Source organism: Stigmatopora nigra, chromosome 4 (genome assembly GCF_051989575.1).
Source record: "Stigmatopora nigra isolate UIUO_SnigA chromosome 4, RoL_Snig_1.1, whole genome shotgun sequence".
In the NCBI taxonomy this organism is placed as follows: Eukaryota; Metazoa; Chordata; class Actinopteri; order Syngnathiformes; family Syngnathidae; genus Stigmatopora; species Stigmatopora nigra.
In genome coordinates, this window is record NC_135511.1 from 1315377 (window position 1) to 1341421 (window position 26045).

Here is a 26045-nt window from a genome sequence, read left to right on the forward strand (position 1 = left end):
TTCTTTTCTTTACAGGTACCTGCAGCTGTGGCTCCACCCCTGTGACAAAGCCCTGCCCAGGCCAGAACAGCTGTAATTAATTCCCCAATCATCCCCTCCTCCAATCAAGATTCCCTCCTGCCCTTATTTAAACCCTTTTCAGTTGTCAGTTAGCCCTTGCCTTGCCTTGCCCTTGATGCCTTGATGCCTTGCTGAGTTGCAGGCTTGTGAGTATGTTACTCCTTGTTATATTTTGTATGTGTTGTTAATGATTTTGGGTTGCATAGGGGGACTTGAGATAAGTTTAGACACCCCGGGGTATACATATAGTTTGTGCATTTAGACACAGTTATTCCCCTGTCTAGATTATATTACATCAGTTTAACAGTGGCATCCTTCGGTTTTATTTCCTGTATTTTGTGGGTGTTCATTTGGACACCTGTCTGGGAGGGGGTTTTACCGTGTTTATTTGAGGGTGCCACTTTAATATCTCGTGCTTCCCCTATGTTATCCCGTAGTCTGTTTTATTGACTTTATTGTAAATAAAATATAACTAAGGCTACTTGCAGTGTTTGTCCGAACTCATCTTTGACCGAACCTGTCTGCTGTGATAGTCTCGACTCCCTGGTATATCATACCACAGGGGGAGTCGTAACAAGTGGGGGCTCGTCCGGGATATCATTAAGATCTGTTATCACAGCAGCAGTTTGGTCATTGGTGGTACGGACTGCATGTGCAGTAGGCCGGTGAAGGCTGGGCAAGCAGTGTTGAGGTAGGCACATTTAATAGCTATCATTCAGTCTAGTGTAGTGCTGTAACTAACAGGATGGACTTTGATGCGGAAGAGTTCCTTTTTCAACTTGGCACTGTAGATCAGGTTGACCAATGTAAGAGGAGAGATCTGTTAGGTCTTGCCGCTCATCTAGGGTTCACTCTGTCCAGGACTACCAGGCTAGCTGATTTGAAGCAGGAGGTTATCCATATATTAATAACAGAGCAGTACTTAGAAGCCACAGGAGGAGCATCTGCGGGTGTTTCCTCTCAGTCTCTGGTCGATTCTGAGGAATCAGGCAGGAGGGAGAAAGATGAGGTAGGCAGGGATGGTGTCACCTTGAATGTAAAGGCTCTAGTTATAAATCCCAGGGCTGGTTTAAAAGGAAAACCAGATGGAGATGGTACTGTGCCTATTGGGGAAGATCCCCACATTGCTCTAAAGATGTTACGTATGCAATATGAGGCTAGGGATAGGGAGTATGTCCATCAGCTTGCCCTCAAGAAAAGGGAGTTGGATTTGTATTATGCACATCAGCTAGCGCTCAAGCTCCTTTTGGCTACCACGCTGTTTCCAAGAAGGGCTTGGACTCCAGCAGGGTGTGGAGAAAAGAGTGTCGTCCATAGACCTGCTGCCATTTTGGAGCTTCTCAAGTTCAGCTTCCAGTCTTGTTAGTTCAATCTCCTTCTCCATTTGCTTGAGGGCTAGCTGAAAGAGAAAATATTTTGGAGCTAGAGCATGTAGAGAAAGCACGTGTGGAGCAAGAATGGCTTGCAAAAGAAAAAGCTTTGGAGCTAGACCGTGTAGAGAAAGCACGTGTGGAGCAAGAATGGCTTGCAAAAGAAAAAGCTTTGGAGCTAGAGCGTGTAGAGAAAGCACGTGTAGCTCAAGAGCGACTAGAAAAAGAAAAGGCCTTAGAGCAAGATCGACTTGAAAAAGAAAAAGCCTTGGAGCAAGATTGACTAGAAAAAGAAAAGGTCTTAGAACTAGAGCGACTAGAATGGGAAAGAGTTTTGGAATTTAAGAGGCAAGAGAGAGAAAAAGCCTTAGAGAAAGATCGACTTGAAAAAGAAAAAATCTTGGAGCAAGATCCACTAGAAAGAAAAAAGGCCATAAAGCAAGAGCGACTAGAAAGAGAAAAGGCCTTGGAAGCAGAGCGAAAAGAACTGATAGAAAGAAAAAAATTGGAGCAAGAGCGGCTTGAAAAGGAAAAGGCATTGAAAGAGAAAGAAAAAAAATAGCACAAGGCAAGAAGAAAATGCCCGCCGCGGAGATCTGCCTGCAGAAAGCACCCCAAGTTCCGGTGCCGAGGCCATGCAAAGTACTCCTGTCGCCACTGGGGCCGCCAGTCGCACCCGTGCCGAAGCCACTAACCAGGCTTCCGGTGCCGGCCGGCCTTCCAGGCACAGTTCTTCCTAGCACTGTTCTGCCAAGCACCGTTCTGGCCAGCAACTGCCCGCCCAGAAGCGGTGGCAATGCTCCGGCGCCCCTGGATGATGGTGCCGGCGACTGCGAGAGCGACCCTCCGAGCAACCAGGGTAAGGTGCCTGACCGTTCTAAAATTCTAATGTCTCCTAAAGGAAGGGGGCTTGGCCAAAACTTGAAGGACCGGCGCGGACGCCCGCCAGATCGGCCACGGCTCATCGGCCGGCGCGGACGCCCGCCAGATCGGCCACGGCTCATCGGCCGCCGCGGACGCCCGCCAGACCGGCTACGCCTCGTCACTGGTCGGCGCAGAAGAGGACGCTGGCGCAGAAGAGGACGCTGGCGCAGAAGAGGACGCTGGCGCAGAAGAGGACGCTGGCGCAGAAGAGGACGCTGGCGCAGAAGAGGACGCTGGCGCAGAAAAAGACGTTGGCGCAGAAAAAGACGTTGGCGCAAAAGAGCGCGCATAAAAGCACGCCCGCACAAAAGAGGGCGCAGTAAAGCACGCCGGCGCAGAAGACGACGGCGCAGAAGTGGAAATAGGCGAAAAAGAGGGCGCATTAAAGCACGCCCGCACAAAAAAGGCGCAGAAAAGCACGCCGGCGCAGAAGAGGATGGTGCAGAAATGGGAGTCGGCGCAGAAATGGAAGTCGGTGCAGAAGAAGATACCGGCGCAAAAAAAAATGGAAGCCGGCGCAGAAGAAGTTATGGATGATGCCCTGTCTCGGGTTTAGGAGTTTTATCAGGAGTGTATTGAATGATTGAGGCAGGTTGGTGGTTCGATTTCGTCAACAGGTTGACTCTTGAGGGGGGAGGTGTTACGGCTGGCAGCCTGGACACACACTATGTAGGAGGTGTGTGCTTTCTTTTCTCTACAGGTACCTGCAGCTGTGGCTCCACCCCTGTGACAAAGCCCTGCCCAGGCCAGAACAGCTGTAATTAATTCCCCAATCATCCCCTCCAATCAAGATTCCCTCCTGCCCTTATTTAAACCCTTTTCAGTTGTCAGTTCGCCCTTGCCTTGCCTTGCCCTTGATGCCTTGATGCCTTGCTGAGTTGCAGCCTTGTGAGTATGTTAGTCCCTGTTATATTTTGTATGTGTTGTTAATGATTTTGGGTTGCATACGGGGACTTGAGATAAGTTTAGACACCCCGGGGTATACATATAGTTTGTGCATTTAGACACAGTTATTCCCCTGTCTAGATTATATTACATCAGTTTAACAGTGGCATCCTTCGGTTTTATTTCCTGTATTTTGTGGGTGTTCATTTGGACACCTGTCTGGGAGGGGGTTTTACCGTGTTTATTTGAGGGTGCCACTTTAATATCTCGTGCTTCCCCTATGTTATCCCGTAGTCTGTTTTATTGACTTTATTGTAAATAAAATATAACTAAGGCTACTTGCAGTGTTTGTCCGAACTCATCTTTGACCGAACCTGTCTGCTGTGATAGTCTTGACTCCCTGGTATATCATACCCCAGGGGGAGTCGTAACAGGTGTCGTCAGAGGACTTCTGGAGGTGGCAGGTGTCTGTATTATGTTTGAAGTCTTATGTGTAGAGGGAGAAGAGGAGTGGGGAAAGCCATGTGCATTATGAGGCTCCTGTGCTGCAAGCTACCAGATCAGACGTACAGTCCTGGAGTCTCAAATATTGTGGTCTGTCAGTGAGGAAGTCTGTGATCCATGCGGCTAGGTGGTTCCTTACTCCAGCCTCTTCCAGTTTACCTCTCAGTAGGACCGGCTAAATGGTGTTGAACGCACAGGAGAGGTCAAAAACCATCATTCTCACCGTGCTTCCCGTGTTCTCCAGGTGTGAAAGAGACCTGTGCATCAGGTAGGTGGTAGCATCTTCCACACCAATGCCTGGATGATAGGCGAACTGCAGAGGGTCTACCTCTGCATTCATCGAGGGGCTGAGGTGATTGAGGATGATGCTCCACAATGTCTTGATCAGGTGAGAGGGTAATGCTACCGGCCTAAAGTGGTTTGGCTCCCTGGGGTTTGCAGTCTTTGGAACTGGGACCACGCAGGAAATTTTCCACAAGGTGGGGACCTTCTGCGGACTGAGGCCGAGGTTGAAAATAGGCAGAATCACTTTGCCAAGCTGATCCGCACACTCTCTCGGTAGTCTGGAGCTGAGGCCGTCTGGACCGGTAGCCTATCTTGCCTCGATCGTCTTTAGCTGTTTTCTCACCTGATGGACAGTGATGCAGAGACCGGTGGAAGAGGGGGAGAAAGAGCAGGAGGAGAATGAGGGAGGGAGAGTTGCTTCTGGTCTGGGGGTCAGGGAAGTGGGGGCAGGACTGAGTCAATCTTTTTATGATCCTCGTGGTAAGTTTAATTTTCCTCACTAGAGGGATGTAGGTGGGGATCAGATAGACCAGGTTGTGGTCTGAGCGGCCCACTGGGGGCAGGGGGGTTGAGCTGTATTCCTCCTCTGTGTTGGCATACAGCAGGTCCAGTTTTTTGTTCCCTGGTGTGGCACTTCACATACTGAGTGAAGTTGGGGAGAGTAGAAGCCAAGGGAGCATGGTTAAAATCACCAGAGGTAAGAAGGAGAGACTGGGGAAACAACGTGTGTATTGGGGTAGACCTGCTCCTGAAGTTGTATTTTCAGACCTATCAGGTAGATGGTTGACTGGATTGAGTTAAAGGTAAATCAGTCAGTAAGTGGTCAAACCTGGTGGTCTGGTGCCATGGAGGTCTTGATGAAGACATATACATTGACCTCTTGAGTGAGCCCAAACATCTGTACCAAAACTGTCTCCTCCGCATCCACATGCAGAGCTATTGGGGTGCTCACCAAGTACCTGAAAGAAATAGATGGAATCAGATTTGAGTCAAAACAATTCAAACAAATTCTTCAGCATAGTGCCGTAGAAGTGGCATTCATTTTATAGTTATTCTGTCATTTAAGCACATTAATAATAGCATTTACAAAAAAAAATGCAAATTCATAATTTTTTATGAAAAAACTGTTGGCGTTATCCACATCCCGTAGGCCAGTCCCGTCTTTCAGCATACGTATGTGCGGAGTTGGGTACGTGTAGGTTAGCAGGCAGAAACAAAGAACTGGGCAAAACTACCGTATTTACACACATATAAGCCGCCAACTTGTATAAGCCGCACCCTTAAAATTGCCCTAAAATTCTTTAATTTTACAATTTCTCACATATTAGCCGCCGCCTTATCTTCAATTTTCACCTCGTTATTCGTGGTTTTAATAAGGAGTATAAAATTATTACTTTGAAGGCAAAATCTTAAGAAAAATCATCACACGTGCTATTTCTGTGATACTTTATGAATCAAAAGCATATCAATAGGGTGAATAATATGCTTCTCTTTGTAAATGCAAAATATCATATTATTCCATTTGAAAAATAAATAATTCTATCTTGATGAAAACCCAATGCTTTTTAAGGATATTAATTACAATTTTCTCCTCTGAATTTTAAGATATTGTAACTGTTTTGGATTGGATTGGATAACTTTATTCATCCCGTATTCAGGAAATTCCGTTGTCGCAGTAGCAAGAAGGTGAGGATGCAAAAATAGGAAAGGCATTTTAGACAAATAAATGGGTAATAAGTTAATAAATAAATACATGAATAAATATATAAATAAATAACGGTGTTGCTGAAATATATATACATACATATACATATATATAAGCACATATATACATACACATAGATGTACATGCATGCATACGGTAGGTCCTAACACAGCCATTTTTTGTTAAAGAGCCTGACAGCTGATGGGAGGAAGGATCTGCAGAAACGCTCCTTCCTGCAATGATAGGCTCCGCCCCTTGCCGCCACCCTTGAGGATAAGCGGAGTCCAACTGTTGGGTTTATTCTGTATTACTATTATAAATATAGTTGTATTAAGTCATTTCTTTGTTAAATCATTCTCTTATTATTCTCAAAGTGTTGCGAGGTCATGAACTAGTCCACTCTCACATGGACTTCTCCAAGGATTGTTCATCGGGCAAGGACTGGATATCTGCCATTTCCAGCAACGGAGCCCATAACAAAGATATTGTTTCTGCCACGTCCATAACACTCGTGACGCACTTCGGGTTTTTCTTTATGTAATTATTATATGATTCTTAGGTCAAGGAAGGCATAATTGTTCTAATCTAAATGTTGTTTAGGTCTAGTCTCCTGTTTTTGTTATTGGTAAAATACTTTGATTGTTATTGTAGTCCCAGATGTTGTTTTTACTCATACGTGATGGAATGATCAACAACTCTGTAAATTGTTTTGATTCATGGCAATAAGAGTCGTACGAAAACGTCTATTCGGTGAGACGTTCGGAAGTTGTAGGAGGAACTTGCTGAATCTCCCCTCAGAGGTTTTACCTGTTGTTATCCATTTCTATTTAATTAAATGTCAATAATTGAATAAGATGTCTGCCTGCAGTTATTGATAATTACGGACGAAGGTAATTATTAATGAACCTAACACCAACCACTAAAGGAAATGAATCCGACTTTTTGCCACCTGTGCAGACAAAACTCCGACATCAATCATTGAGGGATGTGTTAGGGGTTCTGGAACTCCATACGCCTTTTCGAAGTCCATAGCTCATCGAGACTGGTTGGGAAACGCCCATGCCTACAGAGAATCCTGCTGGGCGTATAGAGCAGTTCCACAGTTCCACAAAAGGGAAGAAAACCACACTGGCCCATGTGTATCCGGGCAGAAAGTACGCCCATCCCTACTCAGCGCCTCTCACCATGAGTCCTGAGTGAAAGAGTGTCCAATCCCCCTGTTGTCCCAAGGTGTTATTTGGGGGGTTTGATTCTCCTTGGTTTTTAGCGGCCGTTTGTCCCTCCAGGCTTGCGTAAAGGCAGAGCAGCTGGAATCAATCTGTTGATTACTTCCTGAGTTTGTATTTAAACACCAATTAGTTCTATTATCATTGTCGGATAGTCTCCTGCAAACTCCTGCATATTCCTGGATGCCACTGCGTTAGTTCAAAGGCCATGCAGCCACGTTACCTTTCTCCTCGATACCACTCGTTTTCCTGTTTCCGGTTCGGTTTCCCATTTCACAAGTCCTCATGGTTTTGTAAGATCCCTTTTAAGTTATTAAAATTATCCTCATCCTGCTTACCCGCGATTGAGTCCAAATCCATTCCCGATCGCGCCATGACGACGCAGCGTGATCATAATAAACTCTACCAAAAACATGCATGGTAGGCTGATTGGACACTCTAAATTGCCCCTAGGTATGGATGTTAGTGTACATGTTTGTCCTTCACCTTGTGCCCTGCAAGGAGAGGAGATACACACACACACTTTAACCGGAGCAAAAATGTCAATTTTGCTCCGTGCCTCAGAACTGTGTTCATTTCGTCCAGTTTGTTTTTGTTTATCGAACCAGCCACGACTCACTTTGAAGGGTTCAGCAGGTATTTTATTTAAATGCTTGCTTTGCTTTCAAGTCCGTGTAGATGCCACTATTTTTTGCAGATTATCGACTCGTTCCGCTAACAGTTTATCTTTTAATCATATTAAATGAAGGCCGCCATCTTATAAATGTCACTGTGCAGCATGGAAAGGATGGTTTTCATTGGCTTGCTTTGGATTTATTGTTTTTCCCCTTAATTTTGCACTGATTAATGTGGTCGTCCGGTGCTCGTAGATATCTTCACGTGAGAGAGATGGGGCGAGAAACAGAGCAATGCTGTTCTCACAAGCAGCCAGTGATGCTGTTCTCTTAAGCAGCCTCTAACATACCCGGCCACCTGGCAGCCACATCGGAAACTGTCTTATATGCTCATATCTCAATCCAAAAATGTGTTCGGAATTTTCCTCGAATTTCAATGTTCTCATATGTAAAGTTATTACTGTATCTGGTATGTCGTCTTGGCTGAACGAAGTTCAATCTTTAAAATTCAATAAAGTATCCCCTGATATGATTCTTCAGATGTGAGCCCAGCTATTGAATGACGTACCCAAATATGTTCCAAAAATGAAAAAATAATTCTCCCCACAAGTGACATGATGAATTAAATAAGCATAAAATCAACTCACGTTGTGGCCTGCTGAGAGCTCACCGTCCAACAGACACTGGACACATACAACAAAAGTACACACACATTCATGCTGGACACAGAACACACGCAACAATATATTGATCCTCCAAAATCTTTCAAGTCGCCACTAAGTTAGAAGACAAAATAAAAATTGGGTTACTTAAGTACCACGTTTGCATTCTAACACATCACTTACACACACAAAAGCACAAATACCCGTTCATTTATGTGTGTATTTTGAAGTGGGTGTATGAGTCCAAAGGTGAATTTTAGAACTTGTGTTTTCTGGTATTGTGCAACATATTGATTCTGATGAGTGTATATGAATCTTTGGTCCATTACTTGCAACCTATCCGTTACGAAACATTGAGGGGGAGGGGGTATTTATCAAAAAATCCTAAATTGGCTTGAGTAAAATTTCCAGAATGTGGTCGTTTTATCACTCTGAAAAATCCATGAAGTACTGCACCCACATACTCTTGTATTAAACTATGTTTTCACATTTAAGCAAAATTAGGGTTAAAGAACTAAAATATATGCATTGTGTAGATTAAATTAATATTGGTAAAATAGACAGAAGTCTAGAGGTAAATGTTGCGCTATGACTGGCCAATATAGTTTTACATTTCAATCTCAAAACAAAAACAGAATCATAGTTTGCTACATCAAGATATTAAAATATAAACACGATTGTCAATAAATAACCTTAAGGGCAAAGGTGGATGATAATAATAATAATAATCGGATATAGGCCCTGTCGTCATCATTGACAACAAAAAGCCTACTTGTCATCACACCCAGAAACTGCGCATGACGAAATTGGTAGTGCTTCTCCATAAGCTGCGTTTACTCGGTAAAAGAACTAAATAAGTGATTGGATAACTTTATTCATCTCGTATTCGGGAAATTTCGTTGTCGCAGTAGCAAGAGGGTGAGTATGCAGAAATAGGAAAGGCATTTTACACATATATAGATAGGTAATAAGTTAATAAATAAATACATGTATAAATATATAAATAAGTAACCGTGTTGCTGAATATATATATATATATATATATATATATATATATATATATATATATATATATATATATATATATATATATATATATATATATATATATATATATATATATATATATATATATATAGATATAAATATATATAGATATATAGATATATATATAGATAGATATAGATCTATCTATCTCTATCCATCTCTATCCATCTCTATCCATCTCTATCCATTTCTATCCATCTCTATCCATCTCTATCCATCTCTATCCATCTCTATCCATCTCTATCCATCTCTATCCATCTCTATCCATCTCTATCCATCTCTATCCATCTCTATCCATCTCTATCCATCTCTATCCATCTCTATCCATCTCTATCCATCTCTATCCATCTCTATCCGTCTCTATCCATCTCTATCCATCTCTATCCACCCCTCACTACCCCCCTCCACCCCCCTCCGCCCCCCTCCACCCCCCTCCAACCCCCTCCACCCCCCTCCACCCCCCTCCACCCCCCTCCATCCCCCTCCATCCCTCTCCATCCCTATCCATCCCTATCCATCCCTATCCATCTCCATATATATATATATATATATATATATATATATATATATATATATATATATATATATATATATATATATATATATATATATATATATATATATATATATATATATATATATATATATATATATATATATATATATATATATATATATATGCATGTATAAGAATTCAGTAGGTCCTAACCCACAGCCACTCCACTGACTCATGCAGGGGTGGGAGGTGCTCTCCCTACTGATCAGCCTGTTCAGCCTGTTCCTGTCGTGCTCCCGCATCCCCAACAGACCACTGCATAAAACACTGTAGAGTCCACCACAGTGTCGTAGAAGGTCCTCAGCAGTGACCTGCACACTCCAAAGGACCGTAGCCTCCTCAATAGGTAGAGGCGGCTTTGGCCCCTTATGTCAGGGTATCTATGTTTGTGGACCAGTCTAGTTTGTTGTTGAGGTGAACACCCAGGTACTTCAAATTCTCCACAATTTCAATGTCTCTCCCCTGAGTGGTCTGTTGAGGTGTCCTCCGAAAGTCGATGACCATTTCCTTTGTCTTACTGTGTTAATATAGAGGTGGTTTTGCCTACACCAGTCAACAAAGGATGGGATGACTCCCCTGTACTCCAGTTCATTCACGTCAGTCACTCATTCAAATATAGCGGTGTCATCAGAGAACTGCTGGAGGTGGCAGATATCTGTATTATTGTCAGGTTCATTAATAATTACCTTCGTCCGTAATTATCAATAACTGCAGGAAGACATCTTATTCAATTATTGACATTTAATTAAATAGAAATGGATACAACAGATAAAAGCCTCCGGAGGGGAGCGTTACAGCAAGTGTCACCTTACAACTTCCGAACGTCTCCCCGAATAGACGTTTTCGTCCCATTCTTATGGTCACAAGTTACAGAGTTGTTGATCATTCCATCACGTATGAGTAAAAACAACATCTGCGACTACAATAACAATCAAAGTATTTTACTAATAACAAAAACAGGGACTAGACCTAACAACATTTAGATTAGAGTAATTATACAACCTCCTTGACCTAAGAATCATATAATATAATCATAATCATATAATCGTTACATACAGAAAAACCCGAAGTGTACGGTTACATAACGATAACAATATTCTTGTTATTGTCCGAATAGCCCTGTCCTCGTCACCAAGGGCCCACCAAATCTCAAGGACCCAGATTGGGTGGATTGTTTGTATAACCATCCTGGAACAGGCCGTCCAGGTTAAAGATGACTTGGCAATACTCGTGACACTTTTGAAAACAGAAAGAGAATGATTTAACAAAGAAATGAATTAATATAACTATTATAATAGTAAAACAGAATAAACCCAACATTCCCCCGTTTTTATAATATGTATGTTATTAGTCATTTCTTAGTAATCACTAAATGGAAATGTCGGTGACTGCGATTTTATCCGCCTACTCCTTACTCCCATGGCTGGTCTGAAAGAGAAAAAACATAATTATATTCGTCCAATTGGTCCTCGGATTTACCGTACTCCTGGACCTCACTGCTTTCCCCAAACCGTCCCATAAGATACAACTCATGTACTTTAGAATTTGTAGGGGCAATTGCAGTAGTTATAAGTCGGCTTAGCAAGGAGCGCAAACAGGGGATACTACATCACCCACACAATGTTAGGATAGCGGTAATTGTGCCTATAGTCACCACGAAGGATGTAGCCAAATCTTTAGATTTTCCAAAGGTCTTATCCCACCAATCTGACAATGCGGACGTATCTACTCCAGAGTGCTCTTGCATATTGCGGTTCAGTGTTTGCAGGCCAGTAATGGCCCTGGTGAGAGATCCACTGGGTGACGTGTTGTTCGGTATGAAGGTGCAACATTGTTTTACAAACATTGCACACACGCCCCCTGTTTCAAGGATCATATCCACCGCTATGCGACCCCGGAACGCCATCAGACTGGTAGCTGCCAGTTGCTCCTTTATGGCCACAAATCCCTGTTCAGTATAATTTCCAAGTTTTGAACATTGTAATGTAAGTAATTTATTCTATCCACATTTTTGTTTGGGGTGATTAGAAGGAAGATAGACTCCCAACCTGCTGCGATCTGATTAGCCAGCTTATACTCATCTGGTACGCCCCAGGGGATGCCAATCGCATCAATGTATGTTGGATCTCCTTCCCTCCATGCCTCTCGACGATGTCGGGAGGGTCGACCCTTCAGCCGAATTATGAGCCGCCAATTGTATCTCCTCCACTGTGGATGGAAAAACAGACATCGGTAAGAGCAGTGAGACCAAAGTACCTAGTCCTGCCGCGTTTCGGCAGGAGTCGTATAATTTATCTACCACCCCGCCACCATAGGCCAGAACGTGGTATCAGGGGTGTAGTTTGTTTTAGAACGCCGGTACACCACGTCTCATTTATCGCCCCCAGCTTCAGACCATGCCCTGTAAGGTTTAAGCAGGTAAAATGATTAAACAGTGGAAAAATTGACTTCCTATTTACCGCGTAACAGGATAAACACTGCTTCAATATTTTTTCTTGCCAAGTAGGACACGTTTTTTTCATTTGTAAAAACACTTTTCCCCAAATGAATGGTGATTGAGGGAGTTGTTAGATCCCATCGTATTTTCCCTTGTCTGGTAGGTTATCCTAATCCTTTGTAAGATGGTTTAGTCTCAATTGAAACGTCAAACCCAATATAAAAGAGTTCCCTATAGTTTTATGGTATTGCTTGCTGAGCAATAATCTTTTCAATTAATATTGGTGTTTCCCGTATCTTATTAAGTCAGAAAGTTTATCTTACCCGTCCCCTCAATGTTTCAATTGAGACCACCCTTTTACCAAAGTAGCTCCACATAGTGCTTGCCTTCTTTACACTCCATTAACAGCGCCCAATTATCCCCCGTTTGGGAAATCCCTGTTTCAGAAATAAATTTTCACAGGTTAATATGTCAGTCCAAGCTTTCCAATCTTGACCAATTTCTGCAACAAGGCTTTTCCCAATCTTCAATTTTTTGCTGTTAATGTACCACACATATTTCCCACCATAGATTGCCCCTTTGTATGGCAACCGGGACGTCGCCGAGTCCAAATATATATTTTCATTTTGGAAATTTGATTTAGTAGGTAATGTTAATTAAATGTAAATGTGTATGTTTCTCGGTTTACCCTCCCGTAAGAAGGTGTATCCTCAATTGAAACGCCTCCGCCTTTTTCTCCAACTGGAGAAAACAACCCTACTGTGGAAAGGAATAGAATCACAATCATCAATTATCTCATTGCCCCAAAAGCAATAATTGTTTTCAACATGACTTTTTGTCTTTGTTTAGGGAGTTTTCCTCTTGAAACGTTTCAATTTAGACAACCTTCTTACTGTGGGAAAGGTGCATCCGTGTCCCCTTTCAGTAACAAGGACCCTCCCACTTTGCGTTGCTCCGATGTTTCTTCTTTTATGCTGCTTATCAGCATCCAGTCTTCAAGAATCCCCGTCGCTTCGTCCGTTTCCTGTTGACAAGCAATTATCTCCCTCTGATAGTCTAAATTTGGTGTGTGCGTTTTTTTTTCTCTGATAGATTCGCCTCATCATCCAATTGTCATTGTGTAGTGAATAATAACAATTTGTAAGGTCTACCAAACAGGACTTCATATAAGGTCCGCCAATTGTGGATGGTAGACAACTATTATATTAACAAAATGGGAGCCATTATCACTATAAATAGTTTCTGGAATTCCATATCGTGGAATGATATCCATATGATCTAATAAAAATAAAATAAAATCTATATGTATTTTTTGAAATGGATATGTGGGTATGCATATAGATTTAAACCCTAAGCCTTGTAGTGCCGTTGTAGCAAGGCCACCTCCCCCTTGTCGAGACATAGGTCTTCCCTTGACTCAAGCCCAAATTATTTTCAATTATTGATCTTTTATTGATAGATTATGTCTCGGTGGTCTGCCAATCAAAAAACACAAAAAGACAAACTATCATTCACGCTCACACTCATAAACAGAAGAATTTAGTGTGTTCAACCAGTCTAGCATCCATAATTTCATTTTGTGGGAGTAAACTGGAGTACCCGGAGAAAATCCACAAATTCTCGAGGACGCCATGAATACCCCACATTCCGGAAAGTCTGGATCCACCCCGCATTCATTAGTAGATCCTTTAATATACACACCCCCACTCTAGCATTTTAACCGTTTGTAAAAAATTTCCTTCAAGTTTCACACAAAGTTATATCCTCTTTAATGCTATCAGTTTAGCTGTTTGTTCCCCGAATTGAGGTGGGAATAGTTTCACATCTAAAGTTTTTATTTTTTTACAGCCGCCATGACCTAATGGCCCCCTATCATGTTTTTGGAAAATCCCAATTCCCTCTAATAGGTTTCTTTATAGGACTAGGTGTTAAATATCCCTAATGTTCAGCACATCAATTGACAGAGATTGGAGATAACGTCTTACATGGGGTGGGATTTGGCTAGGATCACGCGGTGCCACCTGCACGCCACATCATCAGTTGTTAGCCCCACACGTCATTGGGTGTTTCAGCCACTTATAACAAGACACCCTCTGCAGAGGTTGGCCCACCACAGGATGATCAGCCCCAGGTGTGTGGCGCAAGGTGGAACCACGCGGTCACACCCCAAATCCCTCCGAACCATAGCTCCCTTTCAGGCCTTCAAGATGGACAAGGTCTGTGTCGGTGGACTCATGTCCGTTGGTGGATCCGTGCTTGGTTGAGCTTCGTCTGGGGTTCTGATACCCTGTGGACTGTGGTGAGTGTCCCGCCACTGGGCTTCACTCGACTTATTTGTCCTACCTCTGAGGAAGTAGTGGTCAATGCGAGGCCCCTCGCTAAGCTCTTCCAGGCACTTTTTCCTGCCCTGGTGGATCTTGAGACCCCTCTCTGATGTAACCTTTTCCCGGCCACAGATGCAGCTTTGTATCTTGTGTCCTGCCAGTGCTGTTACTCCGTCAACTGTTGTGCCGATCATCTGATTCGTTGTCGTTTCCTTTGCAATGTTCGTTACCGTGTGGTCCGCTGATGAGTCATCTTCCGCCCCCGCTCTCGCAGACTCCAGGGGTGTTTTTCCTTTAGAAATCTTCAAAGCAATAATTGGGTGGATCCAAGACACTGTGTAGTGAAAGGCTCCTGCCAGCAAGGGTAGCTAACCCTTGCCAGCCCCGTTGGGGTCTATTCCCTCCTGCCAGCAGTCTCTTCAGGCCGTCACCAGGTCTTTCCCAGGTTGTCAGCTGCCCTTTCGCAGCGGTCACTGGTTTTGACACCAGACATCAGGTTTCTTTATAGGACTAGGTGTTAAATATCCCTAATGTTCAGCACATCAATTGACAGAGATTGGAGATAACGTCTTACATGGGGTGGGATTTGGCTAGGATCACGCGGTGCCACCTGCACGCCACATCATCAGTTGTTAGCCCCACACGTCATTGGGTGTTTCAGCCACTTATAACAAGACACCCTCTGCAGAGGTTGGCCCACCACAGGATGATCAGCCCCAGGTGTGTGGCGCAAGGTGGAACCACGCGGTCACACCCCAAATCCCTCCGAACCATAGCTCCCTTTCAGGCCTTCAAGATGGACAAGGTCTGTGTCGGTGGACTCATGTCCGTTGGTGGATCCGTGCTTGGTTGAGCTTCGTCTGGGGTTCTGATACCCTGTGGACTGTGGTGAGTGTCCCGCCACTGGGCTTCACTCGACTTATTTGTCCTACCTCTGAGGAAGTAGTGGTCAATGCGAGGCCCCTCGCTAAGCTCTTCCAGGCACTTTTTCCTGCCCTGGTGGATCTTGAGACCCCTCTCTGATGTAACCTTTTCCCGGCCACAGATGCAGCTTTGTATCTTGTGTCCTGCCAGTGCTGTTACTCCGTCAACTGTTGTGCCGATCATCTGATTCGTTGTCGTTTCCTTTGCAATGTTCGTTACCGTGTGGTCCGCTGATGAGTCATCTTCCGCCCCCGCTCTCGCAGACTCCAGGGGTGTTTTTCCTTTAGAAATCTTCAAAGCAATAATTGGGTGGATCCAAGACACTGTGTAGTGAAAGGCTCCTGCCAGCAAGGGTAGCTAACCCTTGCCAGCCCCGTTGGGGTCTATTCCCTCCTGCCAGCAGTCTCTTCAGGCCGTCACCAGGTCTTTCCCAGGTTGTCAGCTGCCCTTTCGCAGCGGTCACTGGTTTTGACACCAGACATCAGGTTTCTTTATAGGACTAGGTGTTAAATATCCCTAATGTTCAGCACATCAATTGACAGAGATTGGAGATAACGTCTTACATGGGGTGGGATTTGGCTAGGATCACGCGGTGCCACCTGCACGCCACATCATCAGTTGTTAGCCCCACACGTCATTGGGTGTTTCAGCCACTTATAACAAGACACCCTCTGCAGAGGTTGGCCCACCACAGGATGATCAGCCCCAGGTGTGTGGCGCAAGGTGGAACCACGCGGTCACACCCCAAATCCCTCCGAACCATAGCTCCCTTTCAGGCCTTCAAGATGGACAAGGTCTGTGTCGGTGGACTCATGTCCGTTGGTGGATCCGTGCTTGGTTGAGCTTCGTCTGGGGTTCTGATACCCTGTGGACTGTGGTGAGTGTCCCGCCACTGGGCTTCACTCGACTTATTTGTCCTACCTCTGAGGAAGTAGTGGTCAATGCGAGGCCCCTCGCTAAGCTCTTCCAGGCACTTTTTCCTGCCCTGGTGGATCTTGAGACCCCTCTCTGATGTAACCTTTTCCCGGCCACAGATGCAGCTTTGTATCTTGTGTCCTGCCAGTGCTGTTACTCCGTCAACTGTTGTGCCGATCATCTGATTCGTTGTCGTTTCCTTTGCAATGTTCGTTACCGTGTGGTCCGCTGATGAGTCATCTTCCGCCCCCGCTCTCGCAGACTCCAGGGGTGTTTTTCCTTTAGAAATCTTCAAAGCAATAATTGGGTGGATCCAAGACACTGTGTAGTGAAAGGCTCCTGCCAGCAAGGGTAGCTAACCCTTGCCAGCCCCGTTGGGGTCTATTCCCTCCTGCCAGCAGTCTCTTCAGGCCGTCACCAGGTCTTTCCCAGGTTGTCAGCTGCCCTTTCGCAGCGGTCACTGGTTTTGACACCAGACATCAGGTTTCTTTATAGGACTAGGTGTTAAATATCCCTAATGTTCAGCACATCAATTGACAGAGATTGGAGATAACGTCTTACATGGGGTGGGATTTGGCTAGGATCACGCGGTGCCACCTGCACGCCACATCATCAGTTGTTAGCCCCACACGTCATTGGGTGTTTCAGCCACTTATAACAAGACACCCTCTGCAGAGGTTGGCCCACCACAGGATGATCAGCCCCAGGTGTGTGGCGCAAGGTGGAACCACGCGGTCACACCCCAAATCCCTCCGAACCATAGCTCCCTTTCAGGCCTTCAAGATGGACAAGGTCTGTGTCGGTGGACTCATGTCCGTTGGTGGATCCGTGCTTGGTTGAGCTTCGTCTGGGGTTCTGATACCCTGTGGACTGTGGTGAGTGTCCCGCCACTGGGCTTCACTCGACTTATTTGTCCTACCTCTGAGGAAGTAGTGGTCAATGCGAGGCCCCTCGCTAAGCTCTTCCAGGCACTTTTTCCTGCCCTGGTGGATCTTGAGACCCCTCTCTGATGTAACCTTTTCCCGGCCACAGATGCAGCTTTGTATCTTGTGTCCTGCCAGTGCTGTTACTCCGTCAACTGTTGTGCCGATCATCTGATTCGTTGTCGTTTCCTTTGCAATGTTCGTTACCGTGTGGTCCGCTGATGAGTCATCTTCCGCCCCCGCTCTCGCAGACTCCAGGGGTGTTTTTCCTTTAGAAATCTTCAAAGCAATAATTGGGTGGATCCAAGACACTGTGTAGTGAAAGGCTCCTGCCAGCAAGGGTAGCTAACCCTTGCCAGCCCCGTTGGGGTCTATTCCCTCCTGCCAGCAGTCTCTTCAGGCCGTCACCAGGTCTTTCCCAGGTTGTCAGCTGCCCTTTCGCAGCGGTCACTGGTTTTGACACCAGACATCAGGTTTCTTTATAGGACTAGGTGTTAAATATCCCTAATGTTCAGCACATCAATTGACAGAGATTGGAGATAACGTCTTACATGGGGTGGGATTTGGCTAGGATCACGCGGTGCCACCTGCACGCCACATCATCAGTTGTTAGCCCCACACGTCATTGGGTGTTTCAGCCACTTATAACAAGACACCCTCTGCAGAGGTTGGCCCACCACAGGATGATCAGCCCCAGGTGTGTGGCGCAAGGTGGAACCACGCGGTCACACCCCAAATCCCTCCGAACCATAGCTCCCTTTCAGGCCTTCAAGATGGACAAGGTCTGTGTCGGTGGACTCATGTCCGTTGGTGGATCCGTGCTTGGTTGAGCTTCGTCTGGGGTTCTGATACCCTGTGGACTGTGGTGAGTGTCCCGCCACTGGGCTTCACTCGACTTATTTGTCCTACCTCTGAGGAAGTAGTGGTCAATGCGAGGCCCCTCGCTAAGCTCTTCCAGGCACTTTTTCCTGCCCTGGTGGATCTTGAGACCCCTCTCTGATGTAACCTTTTCCCGGCCACAGATGCAGCTTTGTATCTTGTGTCCTGCCAGTGCTGTTACTCCGTCAACTGTTGTGCCGATCATCTGATTCGTTGTCGTTTCCTTTGCAATGTTCGTTACCGTGTGGTCCGCTGATGAGTCATCTTCCGCCCCCGCTCTCGCAGACTCCAGGGGTGTTTTTCCTTTAGAAATCTTCAAAGCAATAATTGGGTGGATCCAAGACACTGTGTAGTGAAAGGCTCCTGCCAGCAAGGGTAGCTAACCCTTGCCAGCCCCGTTGGGGTCTATTCCCTCCTGCCAGCAGTCTCTTCAGGCCGTCACCAGGTCTTTCCCAGGTTGTCAGCTGCCCTTTCGCAGCGGTCACTGGTTTTGACACCAGACATCAGGTTTCTTTATAGGACTAGGTGTTAAATATCCCTAATGTTCAGCACATCAATTGACAGAGATTGGAGATAACGTCTTACATGGGGTGGGATTTGGCTAGGATCACGCGGTGCCACCTGCACGCCACATCATCAGTTGTTAGCCCCACACGTCATTGGGTGTTTCAGCCACTTATAACAAGACACCCTCTGCAGAGGTTGGCCCACCACAGGATGATCAGCCCCAGGTGTGTGGCGCAAGGTGGAACCACGCGGTCACACCCCAAATCCCTCCGAACCATAGCTCCCTTTCAGGCCTTCAAGATGGACAAGGTCTGTGTCGGTGGACTCATGTCCGTTGGTGGATCCGTGCTTGGTTGAGCTTCGTCTGGGGTTCTGATACCCTGTGGACTGTGGTGAGTGTCCCGCCACTGGGCTTCACTCGACTTATTTGTCCTACCTCTGAGGAAGTAGTGGTCAATGCGAGGCCCCTCGCTAAGCTCTTTCAGGCACTTTTTCCTGCCCTGGTGGATCTTGAGACCCCTCTCTGATGTAACCTTTTCCCGGCCACAGATGCAGCTTTGTATCTTGTGTCCTGCCAGTGCTGTTACTCCGTCAACTGTTGTGCCGATCATCTGATTCGTTGTCGTTTCCTTTGCAATGTTCGTTACCGTGTGGTCCGCTGATGAGTCATCTTCCGCCCCCGCTCTCGCAGACTCCAGGGGTGTTTTTCCTTTAGAAATCTTCAAAGCAATAATTGGGTGGATCCAAGACACTGTGTAGTGAAAGGCTCCTGCCAGCAAGGGTAGCTAACCCTTGCCAGCCCCGTTGGGGTCTATTCCCTCCTGCCAGCAGTCTCTTCAGGCCGTCACCAGGTCTTTCCCAGGTTGTCAGCTGCCCTTTCGCAGCGGTCACTGGTTTTGACACCAGACATCAGGTTTCTTTATAGGACTAGGTGTTAAATATCCCTAATGTTCAGCACATCAATTGACAGAGATTGGAGATAACGTCTTACATGGGGTGGGATTTGGCTAGGATCACGCGGTGCCACCTGCACGCCACATCATCAGTTGTTAGCCCCACACGTCATTGGGTGTTTCAGCCACTTATAACAAGACACCCTCTGCAGAGGTTGGCCCACCACAGGATGATCAGCCCCAGGTGTGTGGCGCAAGGTGGAACCACGCGGTCACACCCCAAATCCCTCCGAACCATAGCTCCCTTTCAGGCCTTCAAGATGGACAAGGTCTGTGTCGGTGGACTCATGTCCGTTGGTGGATCCGTGCTTGGTTGAGCTTCGTCTGGGGTTCTGATACCCTGTGGACTGTGGTGAGTGTCCCGCCACTGGGCTTCACTCGACTTATTTGTCCTACCTCTGAGGAAGTAGTGGTCAATGCGAGGCCCCTCGCTAAGCTCTTCCAGGCACTTTTTCCTGCCCTGGTGGATCTTGAGACCCCTCTCTGATGTAACCTTTTCCCGGCCACAGATGCAGCTTTGTATCTTGTGTCCTGCCAGTGCTGTTACTCCGTCAACTGTTGTGCCGATCATCTGATTCGTTGTCGTTTCCTTTGCAATGTTCGTTACCGTGTGGTCCGCTGATGAGTCATCTTCCGCCCCCGCTCTCGCAGACTCCAGGGGTGTTTTTCCTTTAGAAATCTTCAAAGCAATAATTGGGTGGATCCAAGACACTGTGTAGTGAAAGGCTCCTGCCAGCAAGGGTAGCTAACCCTTGCCAGCCCCGTTGGGGTCTATTCCCTCCTGCCAGCAGTCTCTTCAGGCCGTCACCAGGTCTTTCCCAGGTTGTCAGCTGCCCTTTCGCAGCGGTCACTGGTTTTGACACCAGACATCAGGTTTCTTTATAGGACTAGGTGTTAAATATCCCTAATGTTCAGCACATCAATTGACAGAGATTGGAGATAACGTCTTACATGGGGTGGGATTTGGCTAGGATCACGCGGTGCCACCTGCACGCCACATCATCAGTTGTTAGCCCCACACGTCATTGGGTGTTTCAGCCACTTATAACAAGACACCCTCTGCAGAGGTTGGCCCACCACAGGATGATCAGCCCCAGGTGTGTGGCGCAAGGTGGAACCACGCGGTCACACCCCAAATCCCTCCGAACCATAGCTCCCTTTCAGGCCTTCAAGATGGACAAGGTCTGTGTCGGTGGACTCATGTCCGTTGGTGGATCCGTGCTTGGTTGAGCTTCGTCTGGGGTTCTGATACCCTGTGGACTGTGGTGAGTGTCCCGCCACTGGGCTTCACTCGACTTATTTGTCCTACCTCTGAGGAAGTAGTGGTCAATGCGAGGCCCCTCGCTAAGCTCTTCCAGGCACTTTTTCCTGCCCTGGTGGATCTTGAGACCCCTCTCTGATGTAACCTTTTCCCGGCCACAGATGCAGCTTTGTATCTTGTGTCCTGCCAGTGCTGTTACTCCGTCAACTGTTGTGCCGATCATCTGATTCGTTGTCGTTTCCTTTGCAATGTTCGTTACCGTGTGGTCCGCTGATGAGTCATCTTCCGCCCCCGCTCTCGCAGACTCCAGGGGTGTTTTTCCTTTAGAAATCTTCAAAGCAATAATTGGGTGGATCCAAGACACTGTGTAGTGAAAGGCTCCTGCCAGCAAGGGTAGCTAACCCTTGCCAGCCCCGTTGGGGTCTATTCCCTCCTGCCAGCAGTCTCTTCAGGCCGTCACCAGGTCTTTCCCAGGTTGTCAGCTGCCCTTTCGCAGCGGTCACTGGTTTTGACACCAGACATCAGGTTTCTTTATAGGACTAGGTGTTAAATATCCCTAATGTTCAGCACATCAATTGACAGAGATTGGAGATAACGTCTTACATGGGGTGGGATTTGGCTAGGATCACGCGGTGCCACCTGCACGCCACATCATCAGTTGTTAGCCCCACACGTCATTGGGTGTTTCAGCCACTTATAACAAGACACCCTCTGCAGAGGTTGGCCCACCACAGGATGATCAGCCCCAGGTGTGTGGCGCAAGGTGGAACCACGCGGTCACACCCCAAATCCCTCCGAACCATAGCTCCCTTTCAGGCCTTCAAGATGGACAAGGTCTGTGTCGGTGGACTCATGTCCGTTGGTGGATCCGTGCTTGGTTGAGCTTCGTCTGGGGTTCTGATACCCTGTGGACTGTGGTGAGTGTCCCGCCACTGGGCTTCACTCGACTTATTTGTCCTACCTCTGAGGAAGTAGTGGTCAATGCGAGGCCCCTCGCTAAGCTCTTCCAGGCACTTTTTCCTGCCCTGGTGGATCTTGAGACCCCTCTCTGATGTAACCTTTTCCCGGCCACAGATGCAGCTTTGTATCTTGTGTCCTGCCAGTGCTGTTACTCCGTCAACTGTTGTGCCGATCATCTGATTCGTTGTCGTTTCCTTTGCAATGTTCGTTACCGTGTGGTCCGCTGATGAGTCATCTTCCGCCCCCGCTCTCGCAGACTCCAGGGGTGTTTTTCCTTTAGAAATCTTCAAAGCAATAATTGGGTGGATCCAAGACACTGTGTAGTGAAAGGCTCCTGCCAGCAAGGGTAGCTAACCCTTGCCAGCCCCGTTGGGGTCTATTCCCTCCTGCCAGCAGTCTCTTCAGGCCGTCACCAGGTCTTTCCCAGGTTGTCAGCTGCCCTTTCGCAGCGGTCACTGGTTTTGACACCAGACATCAGGTTTCTTTATAGGACTAGGTGTTAAATATCCCTAATGTTCAGCACATCAATTGACAGAGATTGGAGATAACGTCTTACATGGGGTGGGATTTGGCTAGGATCACGCGGTGCCACCTGCACGCCACATCATCAGTTGTTAGCCCCACACGTCATTGGGTGTTTCAGCCACTTATAACAAGACACCCTCTGCAGAGGTTGGCCCACCACAGGATGATCAGCCCCAGGTGTGTGGCGCAAGGTGGAACCACGCGGTCACACCCCAAATCCCTCCGAACCATAGCTCCCTTTCAGGCCTTCAAGATGGACAAGGTCTGTGTCGGTGGACTCATGTCCGTTGGTGGATCCGTGCTTGGTTGAGCTTCGTCTGGGGTTCTGATACCCTGTGGACTGTGGTGAGTGTCCCGCCACTGGGCTTCACTCGACTTATTTGTCCTACCTCTGAGGAAGTAGTGGTCAATGCGAGGCCCCTCGCTAAGCTCTTCCAGGCACTTTTTCCTGCCCTGGTGGATCTTGAGACCCCTCTCTGATGTAACCTTTTCCCGGCCACAGATGCAGCTTTGTATCTTGTGTCCTGCCAGTGCTGTTACTCCGTCAACTGTTGTGCCGATCATCTGATTCGTTGTCGTTTCCTTTGCAATGTTCGTTACCGTGTGGTCCGCTGATGAGTCATCTTCCGCCCCCGCTCTCGCAGACTCCAGGGGTGTTTTTCCTTTAGAAATCTTCAAAGCAATAATTGGGTGGATCCAAGACACTGTGTAGTGAAAGGCTCCTGCCAGCAAGGGTAGCTAACCCTTGCCAGCCCCGTTGGGGTCTATTCCCTCCTGCCAGCAGTCTCTTCAGGCCGTCACCAGGTCTTTCCCAGGTTGTCAGCTGCCCTTTCGCAGCGGTCACTGGTTTTGACACCAGACATCAGGTTTCTTTATAGGACTAGATGTTAAATATCCCTAATGTTCAGCACATCAATTGACAGAGATTGGAGATAACGTCTTACATGGGGTGGGATTTGGCTAGGATCACGCGGTGCCACCTGCACGCCACATCATCAGTTGTTAGCCCCACACGTCATTGGGTGTTTCAGCCACTTATAACAAGACACCCTCTGCAGAGGTTGGCCCACCACAGGATGATCAGCCCCAGGTGTGTGGCGCAAGGTGGAACCACGCGGTCACACCCCAAATCCCTCCGAACCATAGCTCCCTTTCAGGCCTTCAAGATGGACAAGGTCTGTGTCGGTGGACTCATGTCCGTTGGTGGATCCGTGCTTGGTTGAGCTTCGTCTGGGGTTCTGATACCCTGTGGACTGTGGTGAGTGTCCCGCCACTGGGCTTCACTCGACTTATTTGTCCTACCTCTGAGGAAGTAGTGGTCAATGCGAGGCCCCTCGCTAAGCTCTTCCAGGCACTTTTTCCTGCCCTGGTGGATCTTGAGACCCCTCTCTGATGTAACCTTTTCCCGGCCACAGATGCAGCTTTGTATCTTGTGTCCTGCCAGTGCTGTTACTCCGTCAACTGTTGTGCCGATCATCTGATTCGTTGTCGTTTCCTTTGCAATGTTCGTTACCGTGTGGTCCGCTGATGAGTCATCTTCCGCCCCCGCTCTCGCAGACTCCAGGGGTGTTTTTCCTTTAGAAATCTTCAAAGCAATAATTGGGTGGATCCAAGACACTGTGTAGTGAAAGGCTCCTGCCAGCAAGGGTAGCTAACCCTTGCCAGCCCCGTTGGGGTCTATTCCCTCCTGCCAGCAGTCTCTTCAGGCCGTCACCAGGTCTTTCCCAGGTTGTCAGCTGCCCTTTCGCAGCGGTCACTGGTTTTGACACCAGACATCAGGTTTCTTTATAGGACTAGATGTTAAATATCCCTAATGTTCAGCACATCAATTGACAGAGATTGGAGATAACGTCTTACATGGGGTGGGATTTGGCTAGGATCACGCGGTGCCACCTGCACGCCACATCATCAGTTGTTAGCCCCACACGTCATTGGGTGTTTCAGCCACTTATAACAAGACACGCGGTCACACCCCAAATCCCTCCGAACCATAGCTCCCTTTCAGGCCTTCAAGATGGACAAGGTCTGTGTCGGTGGACTCATGTCCGTTGGTGGATCCGTGCTTGGTTGAGCTTCGTCTGGGGTTCTGATACCCTGTGGACTGTGGTGAGTGTCCCGCCACTGGGCTTCACTCGACTTATTTGTCCTACCTCTGAGGAAGTAGTGGTCAATGCGAGGCCCCTCGCTAAGCTCTTCCAGGCACTTTTTCCTGCCCTGGTGGATCTTGAGACCCCTCTCTGATGTAACCTTTTCCCGGCCACAGATGCAGCTTTGTATCTTGTGTCCTGCCAGTGCTGTTACTCCGTCAACTGTTGTGCCGATCATCTGATTCGTTGTCGTTTCCTTTGCAATGTTCGTTACCGTGTGGTCCGCTGATGAGTCATCTTCCGCCCCCGCTCTCGCAGACTCCAGGGGTGTTTTTCCTTTAGAAATCTTCAAAGCAATAATTGGGTGGATCCAAGACACTGTGTAGTGAAAGGCTCCTGCCAGCAAGGGTAGCTAACCCTTGCCAGCCCCGTTGGGGTCTATTCCCTCCTGCCAGCAGTCTCTTCAGGCCGTCACCAGGTCTTTCCCAGGTTGTCAGCTGCCCTTTCGCAGCGGTCACTGGTTTTGACACCAGACATCAGGTTTCTTTATAGGACTAGGTGTTAAATATCCCTAATGTTCAGCACATCAATTGACAGAGATTGGAGATAACGTCTTACATGGGGTGGGATTTGGCTAGGATCACGCGGTGCCACCTGCACGCCACATCATCAGTTGTTAGCCCCACACGTCATTGGGTGTTTCAGCCACTTATAACAAGACACCCTCTGCAGAGGTTGGCCCACCACAGGATGATCAGCCCCAGGTGTGTGGCGCAAGGTGGAACCACGCGGTCACACCCCAAATCCCTCCGAACCATAGCTCCCTTTCAGGCCTTCAAGATGGACAAGGTCTGTGTCGGTGGACTCATGTCCGTTGGTGGATCCGTGCTTGGTTGAGCTTCGTCTGGGGTTCTGATACCCTGTGGACTGTGGTGAGTGTCCCGCCACTGGGCTTCACTCGACTTATTTGTCCTACCTCTGAGGAAGTAGTGGTCAATGCGAGGCCCCTCGCTAAGCTCTTCCAGGCACTTTTTCCTGCCCTGGTGGATCTTGAGACCCCTCTCTGATGTAACCTTTTCCCGGCCACAGATGCAGCTTTGTATCTTGTGTCCTGCCAGTGCTGTTACTCCGTCAACTGTTGTGCCGATCATCTGATTCGTTGTCGTTTCCTTTGCAATGTTCGTTACCGTGTGGTCCGCTGATGAGTCATCTTCCGCCCCCGCTCTCGCAGACTCCAGGGGTGTTTTTCCTTTAGAAATCTTCAAAGCAATAATTGGGTGGATCCAAGACACTGTGTAGTGAAAGGCTCCTGCCAGCAAGGGTAGCTAACCCTTGCCAGCCCCGTTGGGGTCTATTCCCTCCTGCCAGCAGTCTCTTCAGGCCGTCACCAGGTCTTTCCCAGGTTGTCAGCTGCCCTTTCGCAGCGGTCACTGCCAATCACCTTTTAATGCGGCCATCCAATTTTGTTTCTACTTGTTTCAGGTGATAAGATAATCTCCCCCATTTGTAAAA

At 47.3% G+C, this 26045-nt stretch overlaps 1 protein-coding gene across 1 annotated transcript in view; it reads right to left on the reverse strand.

Moving 5' to 3' along the window:
* LOC144195144 (complement C5-like) overlaps positions 1 to 8435 on the reverse strand; it is a 61645-nt gene extending 53210 nt beyond the window's left edge. The window contains exons 1-2 of the mRNA XM_077714561.1: positions 8221 to 8435; positions 4858 to 4987 (exon numbers count right to left, since the gene is read on the reverse strand). Of these exons, the coding sequence (XP_077570687.1) occupies positions 4858 to 4987; positions 8221 to 8291 (201 nt within the window). The 5' untranslated portion in view covers positions 8292 to 8435. The remainder of the gene's footprint in view (positions 1 to 4857; positions 4988 to 8220) is intronic.
* Between the last annotated feature and the right edge of the window lie 17610 nt (positions 8436 to 26045).